This window comes from Amyelois transitella, chromosome 20 (assembly GCF_032362555.1).
Source record: "Amyelois transitella isolate CPQ chromosome 20, ilAmyTran1.1, whole genome shotgun sequence".
Classification (NCBI taxonomy): Eukaryota; Metazoa; Arthropoda; class Insecta; order Lepidoptera; family Pyralidae; genus Amyelois; species Amyelois transitella.
This window is the reverse complement of record NC_083523.1, coordinates 9558380-9580974: the sequence shown is the minus strand read 5'-3', so window position 1 is coordinate 9580974 and position 22595 is coordinate 9558380. Positions and strand designations below refer to the sequence as shown.

Below are 22595 nucleotides of genomic sequence, written 5' to 3'. Positions count from 1 at the left end.
AGAAATAATCCACCACACGGTAGGAACAACAGCTGGCCCCAGGCCCCAGTTGCGCGTGCACATGTGGGTCTCGACCTTGGCCGTTTCACTGAAGTCATACCATGGTGTGTGGTGTAAGTCATACAATTTAAGCGCATTTACACATCTATACTAATATTATGAAGCTGAAGAGTTTGTTTGTTTGTTTGAACACGCTAATCTCAGGAACTACTGGTACGAATTGAAAAATTATTTTAGCGTTGAATAGACTATTAATCGAGGAAGGCTTTAGGCTATATAACATCACGCTGCAACTATTAGGTGCGAGGAAATATTGGAAAATGTGAAAAAAAAAACAGTGGAAATTATTCATCCTTGAGGGCTTCAATGATGCCCAAAATAACTATACCACGCGGACGAAGTCGCGGGCACAGCTAGTTATTTATATTTATTTGCTGTGGTATCTATTATTATTAGACTATTTGTAGGATTTTGTCGTTGTCTGGTAACAAACAAAAATATCTGCAAGAAGAAGAATTATTGACTGTTTATATTATTTATTTTTTAATCAGACGAAAGGGAAAGAAAGCAGTTGAGTTCAATTTGTTTTTATTTACATAAGCAACACCATTAGATATTTTGGTATTATAAGTTCCTATAACGTTATGTTAACGAATATTTTCCTGGACAAATAAGAGTATTTTATTTTTCATTTATGATTCAATACTATTTATTATGAAACCGTGCGGTTCCCGGGACTTTAGAATATTACTATTGGATGTCGTAAAGGGCGAAGGGAAAGGCTAATAAACTGGGGATTTTTCTTGTAGGCGATTGGCTGGCAACCTGTCACTATTTGAATCTCGATTCTATCATTAAGCTAAATAGCTGAACGTGGCCATTCAGTCGTTTCAAGACTGTTGGCTCTGTCTACCCCGCAAGGGATATAGACGTGACCATACGTATGTATGTATGGATCTGTCTAATCCGCAAGGGGTATAGACGTGGCTATACGTGTTTGAACATTGTAATTATATCGTTTAACTCCTATGAATTGGGCCAGCCTACTTGCATTTTCCACTCCATGCTGTGGCCTTTGCCGTCGGTTTCAATTGAGATCCACAGTGCCCTTTGTGTGCCGACCTTCGTGCGTTAACGGGCTGGTTAGTACCTTTTTGTTTAATGTTCAACAGGTACTTTGAAAAATTGTTGCGAGTGTTTTATTTTTGATTTATTTATTTTGGTAAATTATAGCAAAATTATATTTTAATGAGTAATTAAGCTTGAGATTTGATGATTCATTACTTCTTAAAATTAAAACTACATATATTATCAGGTGGATTTTCTGGGTACCAAATACCACAAGGAGAGCATGAATGGACATATTGGAAGGGGAAGTATTGGACGAACGTATACCATATTCAAATCGGGGACTTTCAGACGAAAGAACAGATCACGAATACTCTAAATGAATGTGGATGAAGCGAAAGAAGTACGAAGGGATCATGACAAGATGTGATCGCTACCTACCCCTCTGAGAAACACTTAAGTACTAACTGACGCTTTTAATAGGAAAGATCATCGACATAATCATAGAAAATACAATTCGTAACGTTTTTTAAAAATAATTCTTATTGTTACTTTGTATCAATTTTATAACTTTCCAACAATCAACCAATATCTATTGTAAACCAATAAAAATAGAGAAAATCTAATTGTTTCGAAACATCTGTGATTAGATTTCACCAAAAAAAAATTGATAATAACAATATAGATACAAAAAGTGAAGAAATAGGAGAAGTAAACAAATTACATGCCATTTTATTATATCAGTGATTAGATTTTGCGAAAATCACTTTTAAATATAACAATATAGAGCATAGAAACCATATTTATCAATGACGTAGCGAACAAAAACATTTTTCCATTAGGCCGCGGTGAAAGCAACCCAATAGAAAGTGTAGGAAATGATGAAAAGCTCGTCGCGGCGCGTGCGCAGCGTAATTGATAACGTAATCACTTGACTGTGGTCGGACCAGTTTTAATGCGTTTTAGGACTTTATTAGTTAAAAAATATTCAATCTATGTTTTTTTTTGTGAAATTTGAGAACTTTAACGTTAACAGTTGCACACTATATGGTTGAGATAAACCGACATCAAAAGACTAATTTATTATCGTTAAATTAATCCTCTCGTTTAACATACTTACATACGGTCACGTCTATATCCCTTGTGGGGTAGACAGAGCCAACAGTCTTGAAAAGACTGATCGGCCACGTTCGGCTTACTGATAGAATTGAGATCTAAATAGTGACAGGTTGCTAGCCCATCGCCTAAAAAAGAATCTCAAGTTTGTAAGCCTATCCTTTAGTCGTTTAACCGAATTAAAAAAGTATTTTTCCAAATGTTACTGTCTGTGACGGAGCAGTGAGTACACTTGTCTGTGACATAGTAGCCAACGACTTCGAATCCCGGCCAGGGCATGATGAGAAACGGGCTTTTATTTATTTTTGACTAGCCCGCGACTTCGTCCTCGTGGAATAGTTATTTTGGGCGTCATTGAAGCCCTCAAGCATGAATAATTTACCCCGTTTTTTTCACATTTTCCATTATTTCTTTGCTCCTTATATGATGTTATATAGCCATATATAACATCACATTACAACTATAAATCGAATAAACGCTTAAGGCTTTAAGCCTTCCTCGATAAATGGTCTATTCAACGCAAAAATAATTTTTCAATTCGAACTTATAATTCCTGAGATTAGCGCGTTCAAACAAACAAACAAACTCTTCAGCTTTATAATATTAGTAAATAGGTTTTGGTGGAGCATTATTTTTCTTACTATCAACAAAGCATCCAGGTTAACTGCGAGTTTTGCTATTATTGCCTGTTAATTCCCAGAAGCTTTAATTAAATATTGAGCTATTTCAAAAACAAAAGGTGCTATTCCGAACGCCATCGGGCGATGGATGTGAAAACAAATGGAATTAACACAAAGGATGTCCATCCGAGCGCGGACTCCATTGGCATTGCATTAACATTCTGTTTTGAAAACCACTATAGGCTTTGATATAGTGTTTATTACTCTATAAAAATCTTGTTTTATAACTAGTTCGTAGAACGTAGACCTCGCGAACAGTTTGATTACGTTACAAAATAGTGGTTGTTTAAAAAAAAATGCTTTACCTAATGAACTTAAAAATTAAATTAACAGATCTTACATAATTAAATATATATAAATCAGACCAACGGTTCGAAAATTATAGCGTGACAAACATACAAAAAAATATATTTTTATTCCAAGTTGATTGGTAAACTAATTAAATTTTTAAACTGTATACAATATGTAACGATGAGGAAAAGGGGTACCTACATTGTTTTTAACCGACTTCAAAAAAGAGGGAGGTTCTCAATTCAACCGTAAGTTTCTAACATCTTGTGATTGGCTGATTACTCAATGCACATACAGCCTACTTTACGATTTTTTCAAATTCCAATTACTATTTATCCGTTTATCACCTGTTACGACAACCAGAGGGAATTACGCAAGGACTTCCTACAATATACATCAGTCTGCCTAAACTACTTTCCAAATTAATTTGCCTTTATTTCTGCAAAACCAAATACCCTAAAATGTATAGAAATGATTGAAATTACCGCTCTGACGAGTGACACCACAGAAGTTAGTCACAGCCAAATTTTCAGTGCTGAGTATGTTGAATTATTTAAACAAGTGTTATGTTTGACTCGGCTGCACTAGATTAGCGAGGGCACAGAAAACAAGCTAATTTTTATTTATTTTTCAAATTGCAATCACTTTTCCCGGGTCTTTATGATACGACCACTCCATCACTTTATCATGGATATCGAAAAAGGCAACTAAGGGAAATCCTTATAAACTTGGGACTCTTTTTTTAGGTTTAAGCTACCATATAGTTAGCTACCGTGTGGTCCCCGGCACCAATATAGTGCCGTGTGGTTCCCGGTACCAATACAAAAAAGAATAGGACCACTCCATTTCTTTGGATATCGTAAAAGGCGACTAAGGCTTACAAACTTGGGATTGTTTTTTAGACGATAGGCTGGCAACCTCTATATGTATGTATGTATATATATTAAAGGTATTATTTTATCTCAGACATTTAGAACGCGGTTACATGCGCATTTAATACTTGTTTTATTAATAAATAGTATAATGCAACGCGACATCAGAGAAGGTATACAGAACCTTGAAAAGACTTTATCTCTGCACTTTCACTGTTTCGTGCCCATGATGTATGAATATGCTTTGTTTTACCTTTTAATTGTTCTAGGAACTCAGGTTGTGAGTTCGCTAATGAAACAAAAGACAACTTCTCTATCATTTTTCATAACTTCTGTACATGAAAATAGAAAAGGAAATGCCAAATTAATTAATTATGTAATAACAGTACGCCCGTGACTCCGCCCGTGTAAAATATTCCTCATTTCTTTTCCCGCGGGAATTTCGGGAAATCCTCACTTGTTGCACCCGAGAATCACACTTGCCAAGATCCCTGCATACTTCTTCCGCCTCATCCACATTCGTAAATCTCTTCAAGGTGATTTTCGTAAAAATTTTCCATATCGAATGATTTCACCCTGTATGTTAGGTAAACATACATACATATGGTGACGTCTATATCCCTTGCGGGGTAGACAGAGCCAACAGTCTTGAAAAAACCGAATAGCCACGTTCAGCTATTTGGCTTAATGATAGAATTGAGATTCAAATAGTGACAGGTTGCTAGCCCATCGCCCAAATAAAATCTTAAGTTTGTAAGCCTGTCCCTTAGTCGCCTTCTACGACATCCATGTGAAAGAGATGGACTGGTCCTATTCTTTTTTTTATTGGTGCCGGGAACCACACGGCATGTTAGTTAACAATTGATCAGGATTAATGACTGGCCACTGCTGAGCAGTTTAAAGGCATGCCGATAACAAAAACTTTAATTAAATTTCTTACGTAGCCATCCCTTCAATTTAACCCTTTATGAGAACATACAAAAGGGTTCTTACTGTGTATACAAAAAATGTACGCAATCCTTCAGATATGGCGCTTAGGATTAGTGAATTCTATTTGATCTCTTTGAAATGCTGCTATTGTTTCCTTTCTTGTCACGTATTTGGAGAGTAAATAGGCATTTTTTTAAGATTATTTCATTGTAAAATTGCCGCGAAGTTAAGTAGGATTATGATTTGAAAGGGCTACCGACTCTTATACATATACTTGAATATCTTTTTATGCGAGCGAAGCTGCGGGCGTAGTCGTAATTCGCTGCAAACTATACATTCTCACACACATATATGTATATGTACATATATATATATATATGTATGTGTATGTATAGAACTATACTTGATGACGGAATCCATGAGAGAGAGATGGAGTGGTCCTATTCTTTTTTATTTTGGTTCCGGGAACCACACGGCACTTACAACACAACTTAGCCAATTGACAGTAAAAAGTAAATAAAATAATTTATCACGAAATAAATAATATTATGTTCTTCGCATTTACCGTTCAATGTGGTGTATAAAGAACATTGTTGAATGTAAAATTCATGAATTTGGAGTAGGTATCTACATGGGAATTGCGAGCTTTTAGTCAGAGCTTTTACCGTTCCGCTGCAGGAATATTGAATTTTTCCGAAAATGTCAACAGTTAGATAGGTAGGTACCTAAATTATAATCCCTTTTTGGGCAATGTTATTTCTAAATTGGAAATTTTGTGTGAATAATGCTGTGATTAATTAAATCTTTTCCTGTTTTTATTTAGATGATGATAATTTTGATTTATATTATGTACCTATTGTATTGTTAAAAAAAATTGCGGCCGACTTAAAGGTTTTATTAATCGATCATTTACAAGCCATAGTAGGAAATGTCCCTTTTAAAAGTGTGCATATTTTAAAAAATTCTCTGAAAAAAAAAAGGTAGAAATAAAAATAAAAAATTTTTGATCTAAGATTCTCTAGTTAAAATTAGGTACCTATTAATCATTAATTTTATGTGTTTTTTTTTATTAATAAACAATATTGTTTTCGCGATCGAAAAAAAAAAGAAAAACAATCGCAATTATCCGCCTCTAATCGGAGTTCTTCGTAAACATTTTCATTAACCCTTTGATATCTCATCCGCGACTTGAGAATCAATTCCCCTTCCAGAATTCTTAAATGTTCAGTGAGTGTCAATGATTACTTATAAGTGCTCTCAAGTGTAATTTGTAAATAGCGAACAATGCAAAGCAATTTTGTTTATTAATTAATTGTTTATTTAATTACAAAAAATAATAGGACAACTCGATGATACCACGGATGTCGTGAAAGGCGACCAAGAGATAAAGTTACAAACTTGGGATTCCCCTTTTAAGCGATGGGCTAGCAACCTGTCACTATTTGAATCTCAATTCTATCACTAAGCCAAACAGCTGAGCGTGGCCTATCAGTCTTTTCAAGACTGGTGGCTCTGTCGACCCCGCTAGGGATATAGACGTGATCATACGTGACATGATGTGTATTTAATATATATAATATTCATACTTTCATATTAATATTATGTAGAATAAAGATACATACGTATAGTCAAATCTATATCCCTTGCGGGGTAGACAGACCAACAGACTGAAAATACTGAAAGGTCACGTTCAGTTGTTTAGCTTTATAATAGAATTGAGATTCAAATAGTGACAGGTTGCTAGCCCATCGCCTGCAAGAAGAACTCCAAGTTCATAAGCCTATCCCTTTGACGCCTTTTACGACATCCATGGGAAACATATGGACTGGTTCTACTATAAAGTGCGGGAAACCACACGGCAAAAATATGAACTACACTAAATTACACTGTTATTCTTGTCCCAGCGAGATACTAATATACAACTGACATAGCAACATCTCCATAAGGTGCATATTCGTATGATAATCCCGGTTTAAAATTAACCCTCGCCTAGCGGAGTGTGTCAGAACGGCCCGCTGGCCACTTTCATCCCGCCCGGTGGCGCAGAACAATTGATTTTTACAAAATTCACTACACACGCCTCAATGAGCAGTGTTAATGAAAACCAGCTTAGTTGAGTGGTTGGTCTGCGTTCAAAGGAATTATTAGTTGGGGATTTAGTTATTTTTAAGCCGAATTTAAATAGTGTAAAATAGATTTAGTTTCAAAATTGGATAGAAGGTATCACTTATTGACGTCACATAACTTAAATTTAATTATATCTACTACCGCTTCCGAAACTCATGTGTAGGTAGAAGAAGTGGCGGAACAAACTACATTTAAGCATTTTCACCGAACGTCAATTTACAAATATAAAAATGTTATTCGTGGACGAATGCACATTGTCTACAATAACAACTTTGTTTTTAAATTATCTTTGCATTGTTAATTTTTGTTTTTCAAGATGAGGTCTAAAGAATACTTGTAAGTTCAAACAAAAGTTATTCTTACCTTGAAAACCTTGCTATGATAAAAATTTAAATGAATCTATTTTATAAATAAAAAGTTTCATTTAGTGCGCTTTAAACAGTAAGAATAATTTCCTACAAAGCTCTTACTTTCAACAGAGCTATTAACGTCATAACACAATTTATATGATAGACCTTAAATAAAAGTATTTAGGTTTGTTAAAAATTCAAATACCGGGTCTTACCTCTACGAGCGATACTGTATATGTGATGTTCTATGACCATATATGATGGAACTTTACATGGAAACTGTGGAGTTTTCCTTCACGGCTCGCCAGGCACGGGCTTATTTTAAACAGGCGAGATTATACTGCCGAGAAAGGTTAAGGGAACATGTGGAATATTCTGAGGGGATAGTGTTCGATATCTTGAGAATCACTCTCTATTATTGATTATATTTAACATTCAATATATAAAGAATTTTCAGAATACCATCTTCTGCGTTTTCTAATGCCGTCCTCGATAAATGGTCTATTCATCGTAAAAAGAATGTTTCAAATCGAACCAGTACTTCCTGATATTAGTAACAAATTCTTCAGCTTTAAAATATAAGTAGATTTAATTTTAGAAACACTATTAATTATTGAATTTTCTGGTTGAGAATATAAGATATGTCAAACATCTCCTTCTTACTCAAAAGACATTTTCCTTAGTCGCTGGTAAAGTGATCCTACTCCTTCGGGAAATTGACGTGATTTTATGTAGGTATGTAAAATATTTTTGCTATTTATAAACATTTATCATGACATAATTTTTCAAAACGTATTCTTTTTCCTCATTACATTTAAGAAGTGTATGTGATTCTACTCTCCCGATCTTTTCAAAAATATGTACCTATGAACTTCTACGTACATAATTTCCATTACATAATTCCATACTAAACTAAACGTTTCATTTACCATGCCCTCCAGTGTACGGCCACACGATACAAGCACTTTGTTCAAAGCCAGCCACATCGAAACCCACACGGGATCTTCACGGCAGGCACGGAAGATACGGGTTAAATATAGAATTTCAAATCTAGGTCAATTATTTCTTTCCTTAATGTAGGTAGCACCATTTATCCTAACTAATATTATATTAAATTTAAGCCGTGTGGTTCCCGACACCAAAAGAAAAATGCAAAAAGAAAATATCCATCTCTTTCCCATGGATGTTGTAAAAGGCGACTAAGGAATAGGCTTATACACTCGGGATTCCTCTTTTAGGCGATGGGCTAGCAACCTGCCACTATTTGAATCTCAATTCTATCATTAAGTTAAAAGGCCGAACGCGTGAAAACATCAGTCTTTAAAGATGGTGATGGTAGAGTGGTCTTATTCTTTTTTTATATTGGTGCCGGGAACCACACGGCACTTGCAAAGGTATTTTGGCAATTCCCCCAGAAGAAAATATTATACTCCCATTTTAATAAGAATGTATCTACGAAAATTAAAAGTAAAAGTATTATAAGCTTAAGAAAAACGACTTCCCAATATTTAGAATTCATCAGTTTTGTAAGCTTTTAATATTTTCGTTGGTAAAAGGTATGAACGCTGATCCCTTGTCAGGGAAAAATAAATTGGACGTCGAGCATGGGGGCGTTTCGATTCATTATTTTAAATCTAATACATACATGCATATAATCACGTCTCTATCCCTTGCCGGGTAGACAGAGCCAACAGTCTTGAAAAGACTGATATGCCACGTTCAGCTGTTTGGCTTAACGATAGAATTGAGATTCAAATAGGGACAGGCTGCTAGCCCATCGCCTAAAAGAAGAATACCAAGTTTTAGTTAGTCGCCTTTTACGACATCCATGGGAACGAGATGGAGTGGTCCTATTCTTTCTTTTTTTATAGGTGCCGGGAGCCACACGGCATAATGTTTTCTATGTTCCAGAAAGTCACGTGACTTGTCTTCTCGTTGTAACCATAAATAATTCTATCTCTATTGACGCCAAGACAGGCTTCATAAATATTTCACTTTGCGCATTTTGTGATATTCCACAGAGCAAAGGAACGAGTGTAGGGAGACGAGTTTGCTCTGTGGCATTCTCATTTCGCGTGACGACGAAGACAAGCGACAAATGTTTTTGCTTTAACATGTTTGTCTTGTTACGTGTTGCATGTATTTTTAACCGACTTCCAAAAAGGAAGGGGATTTTGTAATATAAGATTCTACTTTTTTTTAAATTAATTATTTCTGATTGGGATCTTATTTTTACAAGTATTTATGTCACAAATAAGCACCCGCAGCACTGCGTAACATAAAATACCGTCAATTTCATTTCCAGAGGAAGTTTCAGGAAATCATCTTTAAATGCATGTTTAGACCATGTAAGAAACCTACACATACATACATATGGTCACGTCTATGTCCCTTGCGGGGTAGACAGAGCCAACAGTCTTGAAAAGACTGAATGGCCAAAGCTCAGCTATTATAAAAGTTCAGCTATTTGGCTTAATGATAGAATTTTAACCTAAACTAAAATTTTAACCTACACATCAAATTTAATTCCCTAAATTCAGCAGTTTGAGCTGTAAGTTAATATTATTATAAAACTAAAACTATAAGTTCTCTCTGTAAAAAAAAACTGTAAAATTCAAAACTAAAACCTTGCAATAACTTCAAACGCCCATCAATTCCAACGCGTCCTACTTACGCGGCGGCCGGCGCGCGACTGCGCCGGAACTGCCGGAAGTGCGCCCCCCTCCAGCGGACCGGAAACGCCGTCACGTGATACTGTGACAGCTGCTCCAGTTGCGAACTGCGATAACGTCTACTTTGTTACTTGTGTATTGGTTTGTTAACTGTTTAGTTTGAAACTATAACTTTTAACATTGATAAATATTAATCAGATTAATACAACATATGACAGAATAAGATAGGACTGCATCGCTCTTGTCTTAGAGCCATATTGCAATTTTTGTCGTATTTAAAAAAAGTCTTGTCCAAATAATCCAGATAATTGCCGCACTAATAAAAACTAGTTTTATTCTTATAATATCTCCTATAGGTATACCGACATACTTAAAATCACGCCTCTTTCCCAGAAGGGTAGGCAGAGACTACATTTCACTTTTCACGATCCTTGCATACTTCTTTCGCTTCAGCAACATTCATAACTCTCTACATACAAGCTCGTCGGTTTCGAGTACTCTTGACCTGACCACGACCGCTGCAATTCGATCAAGTATATCGACATAGTATCATTTTATCATAGCTATAGATATGAAACGCATACCTAGAGAGCTCTCAACGCGACCTGCAAGCCAATTATCAAACTGCAGTGTTTGTCAAAGTTAACCCGGGTGAAAGCCGGCAATAATTTAACTGCCAGCGTAATTCAGTTACTCGCTTGTTGGTAGCTACGGATTGGGAACCTTTGATGTTTCTATCGAGTAAGTAAGTTTGTGTTGTATTGAAATCCTAATGAGTTTGTGCCCTGTTGGAATGTTTCATGAACCTGTGAAATTTTATGATTTGACCATTTGCATACACACAAATAATCATGGTTTTCTTATATTTACTTATTTTATATGTATTTTTGAAAAACTTACAGCTAAAAAGTTAATTTAAAGTTGCTTAACGACAAAAAAGAATAAGGCCAATTAAAAGATTCCACTGATAAAATTCAGTATGAAAAATAACGTCGAAAAGTCAATTGCTCTATTTTATGCATGCAAGCGCAAAAAAAAAATATGTTGAAATTGATGCAATTATTATTTTTAGATATAATATATACCATATTATATGTGTCGTGTGGCACCAAAAGAAAAAAGATAAGGACAACTCCATCTCTTTCCCATGGATGTCGTAAAAGGCGACAAAGGGATAGGCTTATATACTTCTTCTGATGACTGTTGGCTCTGTCTACCCCGCAGGCGATATACACGTGATTATATGTTACATACATACATATGGTCAAGTCTATATCCCTTGCGGGGAAGGCAGAGTCAATTGTCTTGAAAAAACTGAATGGCCACGTACAGCTATTTGGCTTAATGATAGAATTGAGATTCAAATAGTGACAGGTTGCTAGCCCATCGCCTAAAAAAGAATCCCAAGTTTGTAAGCCTATCCTTTAGTCGCCTTTTACGACTTCCACGGGAAACAGATGGAGTGGTTCTATTCTTTTTTGTGTTTGTGCCGGGCACCACACGACATTATATGTATGTTATGTTATGTTATAAAATATACCCTTCAGAGCTATGTAATCTTTTGCTTATCAAAACATTATTTCAACTGGGACGGAAATGTCCTCAAAGCTCGGGGTCCTGACAGTACAATACACTGTATTACAATGTATATACAATGAGTACATTACATTACATTTCAGGTGTCACACGCGTCCGTATGTCTGAGTACACAATTGTGTAGAATTTCGTGTAAGTTATATTTGGAGGCAAAATTGCGATGATTTGTTTAGTGTGGTTCCCGGCACCAATAAAAAACAAAAGTAGGATCATTCCCATGGATGTCGTAAAAGGCGACTAAGGAATAGTATTATAAACTTGGGATTCTTTTTTTAGGCGATGGGCTAGCAACCTGTCACTATTTCAATCTCAATTCTATCATTAAGCCAAACATTATGTATGTATAGAAACGTAAAGGAAATAACGAGTGGTAATGCGAAGTTATAACTTAAATGCTAAGTTTATGATGATGATGATGATATGAGTTTGTTATTTTGGTTTAACGAAAATCTACGCAAATAATAATAATTTAAAAAAATTACAAAATCTTTTAAGAGTAAAGTTTTTTTTAATCCTCACATTAAAGCTTTGGATATAATCTAAAAATTAAAAAAAATATATCTAATTATCCTGCTAAATTTATTTAGGAAAATACCACATTTAAAATAATAGTCACAATGTTTTGTGCAAAAAACAACTATTCATTTCATTTTTTCTCAAAACGATATAATAGTTACAATTCTGACTTAATATTTTCAATAATAAAAAATCAAATAAGAAACATTTTACATATGTATGCATGTAAATATTATCGGGCCGTATGAATGCAATTCAATTCAGACGCGAGGCAAACTGAATACGGCTCTAACTGAATGGGTTTGTGAAGAAACGGCACTGAATAGCTTTCAGTGCATTCAGAATAGTGCATAATATTGAAGAGAAGTTGAAAATTGTTATTTTTCGCTTGGCACTTTGTAAAATATAGGTAACACAGAAAAGACTGGAAAATTACCAAACTAGAATTAAAATCACCATGTGTACCATGCATTTAATCGGACACCTAATCAATTCCGGTCTATCCCTTAGTCGCAATGAGTTGTCCCATGGTCCTAGTGACACTTACGATCAACCACCGCTGGTCAAAAAGGCACGGTTATCATACACACATATAGTCACGTCTATATCCCTTGCGAGGTATACAGAGCCGACAGTCTTGAAAACATCGAGACGCCAGGTACAGCTGTATGGCTTAATGGAATTAGGATTCAAATAGTGTCAGGTTTCTAGTCCATCTAGAAGAAGTTTTATTAGCCATTCCCTTAGCCGTCTTTTACGGCATCCGCGAAAAATTGCGCGAGTGGTCCCATTAGACTAAAGTGCAGAAAACTACACGGCAAGCACGGTCATAGAAAATTAAAAAAAAATATTTTTTTTAATCAACATGTTCCCCCTTGTTCCAGACCTTCAGTTCCCGATAGACGTGTCGGGGGTTCAGAACGACCATCCGTTCCTAGACGCGGACTCGCTGCAGTCCCTGTTCCGCAGACTGACAGCCCTGAACCGCTGCGCCAACATGAAGCTGGAGCACCATCATCACCAGAAGAGATCGGTGAGTTTATACAATTGTCACATTATTATCAGGATCATGCCATTTTTAAATACTACAAGTATAAAACCATTCTATCGTTAAGCCAAATAGCTGAACGTGGCCATTCAGTCTTTTCAAGACTGTTGGCTCTGTCTACCCCGCAATGGATATAGACGTGACCATATGTACGTATGTATGTATTAAACCAGCACATACTCGTAACGTACCTACCTTGATTTTATCACGGAAGTTTCGAAGTTTTCAGTCGCTCGATTCGAAACGTCCGAGATGAGGTACGTTACATACATACATACATACATATGGTCTCATACTATATCCCTTGCGGGGTAGACAGAGCCAACAGCCTTGAAAAGACTGAATGACCGAGTTCAGCTATTTGGCTTAACGACGGAATTGAGATTCAAATAGTGACGGCCACTGTGGCGCAGCGGTAGTGCGCTTGTCTGTGTCACCGGAGGTCCCGGGTTCGAATCCCGGCCAGGGCATGATGAGAAACGAACTTTCTCTGATTGGCCTGGGTCTTGGATGTTTATCTATATACGTATTTAATAAAATATAGTATCGTTGAGTTAGTATCTCGTAACACAAGTTTCGAACTTACATCGAGGCTAACTCAATCTGTGTAATTTGTCCCGTATATATTTATTTATTTATTATTTATTTAAATAGTGACAGGTTGCTAACCCATCGCCTAAAAAAGAATCCCAAGTTTGTAGGCCCTTAGTCGCCTTTTACGACATCCGTGGGTAAGAGATGGAGTGGTTCTATTCTTTTTTGTATTGGTGCCGGGAACCACACGGCACTAGAAGATTTGTTCAGTAGAAAACCCGTGAAGAGTTAACAGACAAATAAACTTACTAAGACATTTACAATATTAAGTTTTAAGACCTTTGTAATCGTCCCCATCGTTAGTGTCAGATAAACATTATCTTTGTTGACTCTCAGGACTAAATAAAGAGAAGGTACTATTTGACTGAAGTAATTGAATAAGTTTTGCCGCCGAGAATTGCCGCTAAAGTGTATTTAAGTCCCGTGTCAGCCACGTGTATTATTAGTTTTGTTTGTTCGTCTATTTCGGTCTTGTTATTTCTTTTGTTATAGTTATAATTGACTAGTTTTCACCCGCAACTTCGTCCGCGTGATTTAAGCGTCATTAACAAAAATAACGAAATTAGAACTATCTCTAAATAGCAACAAATTGAAAGCCCCCTACCACAATCGACGAAAAGCATACAGATTTTTTGCAAATCCCACGATAATGTAATTTTTACCGAGATAAAAGGCACCCTTTGTCCATCTCCAGACTCTTAATTATATATACGTGATATTTCAAGAAGATTAATCCAGTGGATCACCACTGAAGAGGTAACAAACAAACAAACTTTCTTTCGCAATTAAAATATAATATTAGACGGGATAATGCATTTGCATTTCGGTTTGAAGTTTATTTCGGAAAATTGTGGTGTTTGAGTACCTATTTAAGTCTTTGAGGCTATGGGCTAGCAACCGTTACTACATATATGTACATACAGGCATATAATCATGTATTTATCCCTTACGGGATAGACATAATAATTTAGATTTTAATTCAATTAGAGTCCGTAGTAAGATCAACAATGACTACAATATCTACGTAAGCAAATCCACAGGCAGAACATTAAATTAAAATAAAGATGCAAGTTTGTTAGTATAAAACCTATTTACTATTCTCAATAACGATGCTACTAGTGACGTCGTAAAGCTTTAACAGAAATCAATTAAAAAATGGCCAAGCGTGAGTCGGACTCGCGGATGAAGGGTTCCGTGCCATCCACATTCGTTTTTTAAATATTTCAACGTAAGTTATCAATTGAGCAAAAGTAAGCGAAAAATCACAATCGTTTTATGGGAGGTAATAATAAAAATGTTTATTTAACCATAAAACAATATGACTGGACTTAAAGGCCTCTATGGCGCAGCGGTTGTACGCTTGTCTGTGACACCGGGTTCGAATCCCGGCCAAGGCATGGTAAGAAAAGAACTTTTTCTGATTGGCCTGTGTCTTGGATGTTTATCTATACAAGTATTTATTATAAAATATAGTGTCGTTGAGTTAGTATCTAGTAACACAAGTCTTGAACTTACTTCGACGCTAACTCAATCTGTGTAATTTGTCCCGTATATACATATATATTTATTTATTCATTATTACTCAAGGTTACAAAATTATAATATTATGGTGGTTTGACACGTAAACTATGAATAAATTCGAAAGATGTTTTACATTTATATAATTCTAGTATTTAGTATGTATTTGTTTTTGTAGAGACAACAGAATTATACTACTTATTTGTAAAAATTTGAACTATCTTGTTATCACGGTTCATGAGATACAGGTCTGGTAACAGACAGATGGACGGACAGCGAAGCCAGCGTCCTATTTTTTATTTCTGTCTACCCCGTAAGGGATAAACTCGTGATTGTATGAAGTGCCATGTGGTTCCTGAAACTTTCTAATAGGACAGCTGCCTCTTTTTCACATAGATTTCGTAAAAAAGCGACTTAGGTATAGACTAATAAACTTGGGATTCTTCTTGTTGGCGATGAATAGCTACCTGCCACTATTTTAATCTAGTTAATCAGCCATAAAGCTGAATGTGGCTTTCAGTCTTTACAAGACTGTTGGCTCTGACTTCCCCGTAATGTATAAAAAGGTGAGAACTTAAATTGTTTACGTATTTTGCAACGACAGGTCTGGAAAAGATTTGATTATGTGTTTTTATTAATTGAATAAAAATAAATTTGTACAAAAATATAGTTATGATAATTTTTTATGTAGAATATGACGTAGAAGAACCATGATAGACTCTTCCACGCGTGCGAAGTCGCGGGCTACAGCTAGTCAAGTATATATGTTTGGGACCCCAAAAAGTTAAATCCATTCAGAACTTTATTAACAAACTCATAAACGATGTTATTCCGTTAATGGTTCAACTTTGATGAATATTCATGAAGTTATTACCGAGAACCGATATTATGGATTACACGGTGATGTGTTTATTAAAAGGAATGCTGGTAGCGGGTTCGATTCTGGTGGGCAGGTTTTGTTGCAGCGTTTACAATGGGCGAGTGATGTGGCGAGTATTTTTTATGTTCCTCAGTCACTAGTGAAAGCAATTTGTCAATTTCATGGAATTTGTAGAAATAAATAATTATTGGTGTTGCTTATTGCTATTAGTGATTTGTATTACATTTTTTTATTAACCTCAATTAGATGTATTAATATTCTACGATTCATAATTATCAACTTTATAATTAAAGTAAATTTATACGCTGCTACTTTTATCTCTTGTTATAAAATTAATATTATTTTTGTACATACATATAATCATGTCTATATCCATTGCGGGGTAGACAAGCTAAAAGTTGGCTTAATGATGGAAACGAGATTCAAATAGTGATAAGTTACCCATCGCTTACCTACAAGTCAAATTCCAAATTTATAACCCTATCCCTTAGTCGCCTTTTACGACATCTTTGGGAAAGAGATGGATCCTATTCTGAAGTGCCTGCATACTATTATTTTGCCTTGTGAAAGTCTAAAATTGTAATGTATGTTATTCAATTTGGTTAAATCAGAAATTATCTTCCCCTAAAATTGAAAAATACTTTCTAATAAATCTGCCATTAACTGAATCCGATGGAAAATTTAGTTATTTCAATTTTGTCTCTTTATATTTATTAATATTCAAATATTGATTTCTCTCGTAAAAAACTCGACCGATGTAAACTGGACTATATTCCTCGTAAAACTTTAATCATCAATGTACATTTTTTGCCTGAAGCTGTTTTAATTGTAATCGCAACCGATATTATAAATGCGATATTGAGTTTGTTTGTTTGTTTGTTACCTCTTCGCGGGTTTCCGACTAAACCAATCTTATGAAATTTTGCGTATATATCTCTAATAAATAAGGGTTCGTGGCCAGTGAAAAGATGAGGTCTCTGCCTACCCCTCCGAGAAAGAGGCGTGATTTATGTATGTATGTATAATTAAGAGTCTGGAGAAGGGCATAACACATTGATCCCGGTAAAAACTATAGTTCCCGCGGGATTAGCGAAAACCCTGTATTAATTTGTAGGTATCGCTGAATTTGTTGCTTTTTGTAGATAGCATTTAATTCACGCGGGGGAAGCCGCGGGTAAAAGCTATAGCTTGTATATATATTCCGTGTGGGATATGGAATAGGGCTTCACCATCTCTTACCCGTGGATGACGTAAAAAACGACTATGGGAATGGTTAATAAGCTTAGGATACTTCTTGTAGGCGATGGGCTAGCAACCCGTCACTATTGGAATTTCAATTCCATCACTACAACTTAAAGTGGCCTTTTAGTCTTTTCAAGACTGTTGGCTCTGTCTACCCCGCAAGGGACACAGACGTGATTATATGTATGTATGTATAAAAGGTCAGGGCATTATAAGAAACGAACTTTCTCTGATTGGCCTGGGTCTTGGATGTTTATCTATACATATAGATATTTATAATGGAATATAGTATCGTTGAATTAGTAACTCGTAAGTCTCAAACTTACTTATTTATTTATTTATTTAATGTACCTTGTGGTTCCCGGCACCAATATAAAAAAAAAAAACCACTCCATCTCTTTCCAATGGTTGTCGTAAGAGGCGACTAAGGGATAGGCCTATAAACTTTGGATTCATATTTTAGGCGATGGGCTAGCCCCTATTTGAAGCTCAATTCTATCATAAAGCCAAATAGCTGAACGTGGCTTATTAGTTTCTTCAGGGCTGTTGACTCTGTCTAGAGTCCCCGCAAGGGATATAGACGTGACTTTATAAATGAAATGAATGAATGATTTATTTAATGTAGGGTTAATGTGACAAAACATTATAAGCTAGTTTAAACATAACAGTGATTAATGTTTTCCTTGACAAGCCTAACATTTTTGCAAAAATATACATCCTAATGAAGCAATTAGTTATTTAAACGGTTAATTAAACGTATATTATAATGTATGTCGTGCGGTTCTATTAGTGACACATACATATTCATTAGTTCCTTTTGCTTGCTTAGATTAAATTTTGACTGCCGAAATGTCACGGGTATTTAGAATGGTGACTCGTTCCTAACTAATTTATTGCCAACTACAAACCAAAGCCGCGGGAACTCCGGGATAAAAAGTAGCCTATATGTTATTCTGGGTCTTCAGCTATACATTACTAAAACAATACTAAAACTTAATTTTCTTGCATGGGATAGCCATAATCTATTGCTAAATAAGAATTATGTCTTCGCTTGACACAATGGAGCCAATAATAACTCAATTTTCTTTAATTTTGTGTATTCAGATAAAAGTTTACAAGTTTTTAGAAACGGCGCGTAATGCCGGTGAAGCCGCCAAAAGTCCAATTAAAATTTTTTTTTTTTACAATAAAAATGACAGTGACGTTATGTTTTTAACATTTTGGCAAAGGCTTTGGACATCATTGGGCCTAAACATCTTCCCGCCCGTTGAAAGAGTTCTTTCAACCGAGTTGATCATCTGCTTCAGGTGCCACCAGCGGGCACAGCCGAACTAATGCTCTTCGTACGGGTCCTCTTGTGGTGTCAATGTCCGCTACTCTGCAGACTCCATCATTCCCAGGAAATAGTCGGGAGACTCTACCAAGTCTCCAGTTCATAGGTGGTATGTTGTCCTCTTGTATGAGTACCATGTCACCGATTTGTAGTTTATCGCAGTTAGTTTTCCACTTGCTTCTTTGTTGTAATTCAGAAATATACTCCCGTTGCCATTTGTTCCAAAAGTGCTGGCGGAGTTTCTCTAAGCGTTCATATCTTCTTAATGTGATCTCCTTGCAATCAAGCAAATTTGGAGAGGGCAGCGATACCAACGGTCTTCCAATAAGAAAGTGTCCAGGAGAAAGTGGGAGGAAATCGTTAGGAGAGGATGATAGAGGATACAAGGGACGGCTATTTAGTATGGCTTCAACTTGCGCAAACAATGTTGTTATCTCCTCAAATGTTAGGTGGCTGTTACCTAGTATACGTTTGATATGGTGTTTCGCGGATTTTATCCCGGCTTCAAAAATACCACCGAAGTGAGGAGCGTATGCCGGACTAAAAATGAACTTAATATTTTCTTGACTTGCAAACTCAACAATTGGTTCCGAATTTTGCCTTAAAAATTGACCGATTTCCTTGGCCGCAGCAACAAAATTTCGTCCGTTATCGGAAAATACTTCCTCTGGCCTTCCTCTACGAGCTATGAATCTACGAAAAGCCATCAGAAAGGCATCTTTCGATAAGTCACTGACAGCCTCTTAGTGAACACATTTATAGCGTAAGCACACAAATAGGCAAAGGTAGCATTTAATGAGCTTACTACCGCGGCCTCGTCGATTTAAAATTAAGAAGGGTCCAGCTAGATCCATGCCCACAGATAAAAAAGGATGATCTGGAGTAATTCTTTGAATAGGAAGGTTTCCCATTTTAGGACTCAAAGTTTTGCCTGCAATACGTTTACAACGCACACAATTATTAACCACTCGTCTGGCTAAGCGTCTACCATTTATTGGCCAAACTCTTTCTCTTACCACAGCCAACAATAGCTGTGGACCAGCATGCATGTTACGAATATGTTCATGTTCAAAGAATAATTTTGTGAAATGATGAGAGGAGTGGAGCAGAACTGGGTGTTTTTTCTCATAAGAATAGTCAGATGCATCCAGTCTACCACCAACGCGGATTATGCAGTGATTATGATCAAGAAATGGCGATAGTGACAAAATCTTACATTTATTGGGCAATGGTTTATTTTTTACCAATGTATCATATTCATGTTTAAATGAATCACGTTGTGCTAGGGCACATAATATATAAAATGAATTATTTAATTCTTCTACACTTAAGCTACCAATAAATTTATTTTGGGGATGCTGGACATTGTTGATAAAACGTTTTACGAATGCAAATGTTCGTACTAATTTATTCAATTTAGAAAAATTCTCAAATTTGATTATTGGATCAGAAATATTAATAATTGTATTACACCTGACCTCAATGTCTGGCAAATCACAATTTTTGTAACCTTTTAACAAAGGCCATTGTGATTCAGGTTTAGATAAAAACTTTGGGCCTTTCCACCATAAATTTATTGACATTAGCTGATTCCCATTTACGCCACGGGAGATCAAGTCAGCCGGATTTTGATCAGTTGGAACATAGCGCCAGGACGAAGGTACAGTAAGTTCCGTTATTTCGATTATTCGATTAGCAACGAAAGTTTTTAATTTGTTAGGATCATTACGAATCCATGCTAGAACGATGCTTGAGTCACACCAGTGAATGATCCGTGACGGTGAGTATTTAAGTGCATCTGTTACTGATTTACACAGTCGCGCAGACAACAAAGCAGCACACAATTCGAGACGCGGCATCGTCGTGGGTTTCACTGGAGCTACTCTAGATTTTGCGCACAACAATCTTACGGTGACTGTACCGCTAGTGCTTATAGATCGCATGTATACGCATGCACCGTAAGCATGTTGTGAGGCATCGCTGAATGAATGCATTTCAATTTCTAGAGCATCATCACTCAAAGTTAATCTTGGTATATGTAAATTACGTAAACTAGGTACATTGTTCTGAAAGCTGTTCCAAGACATTTCTATGTCCTTTGGAACGGACTGATCCCAATCTATTTTGTTTAGCCATAGTTTTTGTAGCATTATCTTTGGAATAATTATAAATGGGCTAAGGATCCCGAGTGGATCGAAAATTTTGAATGATTGAGATAAAATAAATCTTTTAGTAACAACTGTATTTTGTGGAATATCAATAGTAGGAAAATGTAGGGTATCATTAACCGGGTTCCAGCCTAAACCTAGGGTACTAGTAGATTCGCTAAACATTAGACTTTCCTGCGAATTTAAACTAGAATTGATATCTTGAACTAGACTGGGCAGATTACTTTTGTATTTTCTTAGGTTAAAACATCCAGAACTCAGTACATTAGCAATTTTGTTTTGTATATAATGTAATTGAATTTCATTATTACAACCAGTTATCAAATCGTCGACGTAAAAGTCTGATTGAATTATATTTTTGATCAATTCATCTTCACATTCTTCACCCAACTGATAGACACACCTAGTACTTAAATAACTCGCACTCGCTGTGCCGTAAGTTAGTGTATTTAGTTTCAGTATTTTAATGGGATCAGATTCCTTTTCTCTCCATAGTATCAATTGTAAGTCACGATCAGGTTCAGTGACTTCCACCTGACGATACATCTTCTCAATGTCACCAGTCAGTAGGTATTTGTATTGTCTAGCTCTAACTAGGATGGAGAAAAGAGAGTCTTGTATGTTGGGTCCCGATAAAAGAATGTCGTTAAGAGAATAACCGGATGTGGATGGCGCTGAACCGTCAAAAACCACTCTTAATTTAGTTGACTCACTGGTTTCCTTGAGTACAGCGTGGTGACATAGAAAATAACAAATGTTTGGTTTAGTTGTTATTTCTGTGAGATGTCCTAACATTTTGTATTCATTAATGAATTTAGAATACTCCAATTTAAGAGTTGGATTTCGTTTAAATCTTTTTTCTAAATTAATAAAACGTTTTTTAGCCAATGCGTAAGTATCACCTAAGCAATCGGGTTCATCTATTAAGGGTAGCTTCACACAAAATCTACCATTTTCTAGCCTTGTGGTATTAAGTAAAAAATGTTTCTCGCAAAATTTATCCTTATCGCTCAATTTAGTTTTATTGGGAACCTCTTCCAGATTCCAAAATATAGGAAGCATTCTATGTATTTCATCGTCTGCATTTTGTAGAACAGATGCGTGATTACATTGAACGGAGTTGTAGTTTACTTTTGTATATATAGGACCGGAAATCAACCAGCCAAATTTAGAACTATGCAGTATTGGAAGATTAGGACCTAAATTTCTTTGTTCTCCCCCAAGTACATGCCAAAATAGATCAGCCCCTATCAATACATCAACTTTAGAAGGCTGATAAAATGTAGGATCGGCTAAGACTATAGAAGATGGCAATTTTAGTGTTTTGATATCAATGGGAGTTTTAGGTAGTCCACTAGTTAACTCGTTTAATACTAAACAAGACAACTGAACGCTAAAAGGCGTGTTTATAGAATTAATTTTAATAGTGCATGACTCAGTCACATTATTGCAGTTGCTATTGCCTATACCTATAATTCGCAAATTATCTATACGAGTTGAGTTTAATGCCAACTCGTCCTTAAGAGAAGAAGAAATAAAAGAAGACTGGCTTCCTGAATCCAGGAGAGCTCGAACCTTCGATGTTGCCCTTGTC

General features: G+C 35.9%; 1 protein-coding gene across 7 annotated transcripts in view; it reads left to right on the top strand.

Moving 5' to 3' along the window:
* The window catches only part of LOC106138977 (rho GTPase-activating protein 7), a 269079-nt gene that overhangs the window by 204831 nt on the left and 41653 nt on the right, over positions 1-22595 (top strand). For all 7 annotated transcript variants that reach the window (XM_060949881.1, XM_060949880.1, XM_060949882.1 and 4 more), the window contains one exon: positions 13103-13251. In XM_060949881.1, the coding sequence (XP_060805864.1) occupies positions 13103-13251 (149 nt within the window). The remainder of the gene's footprint in view (positions 1-13102; positions 13252-22595) is intronic.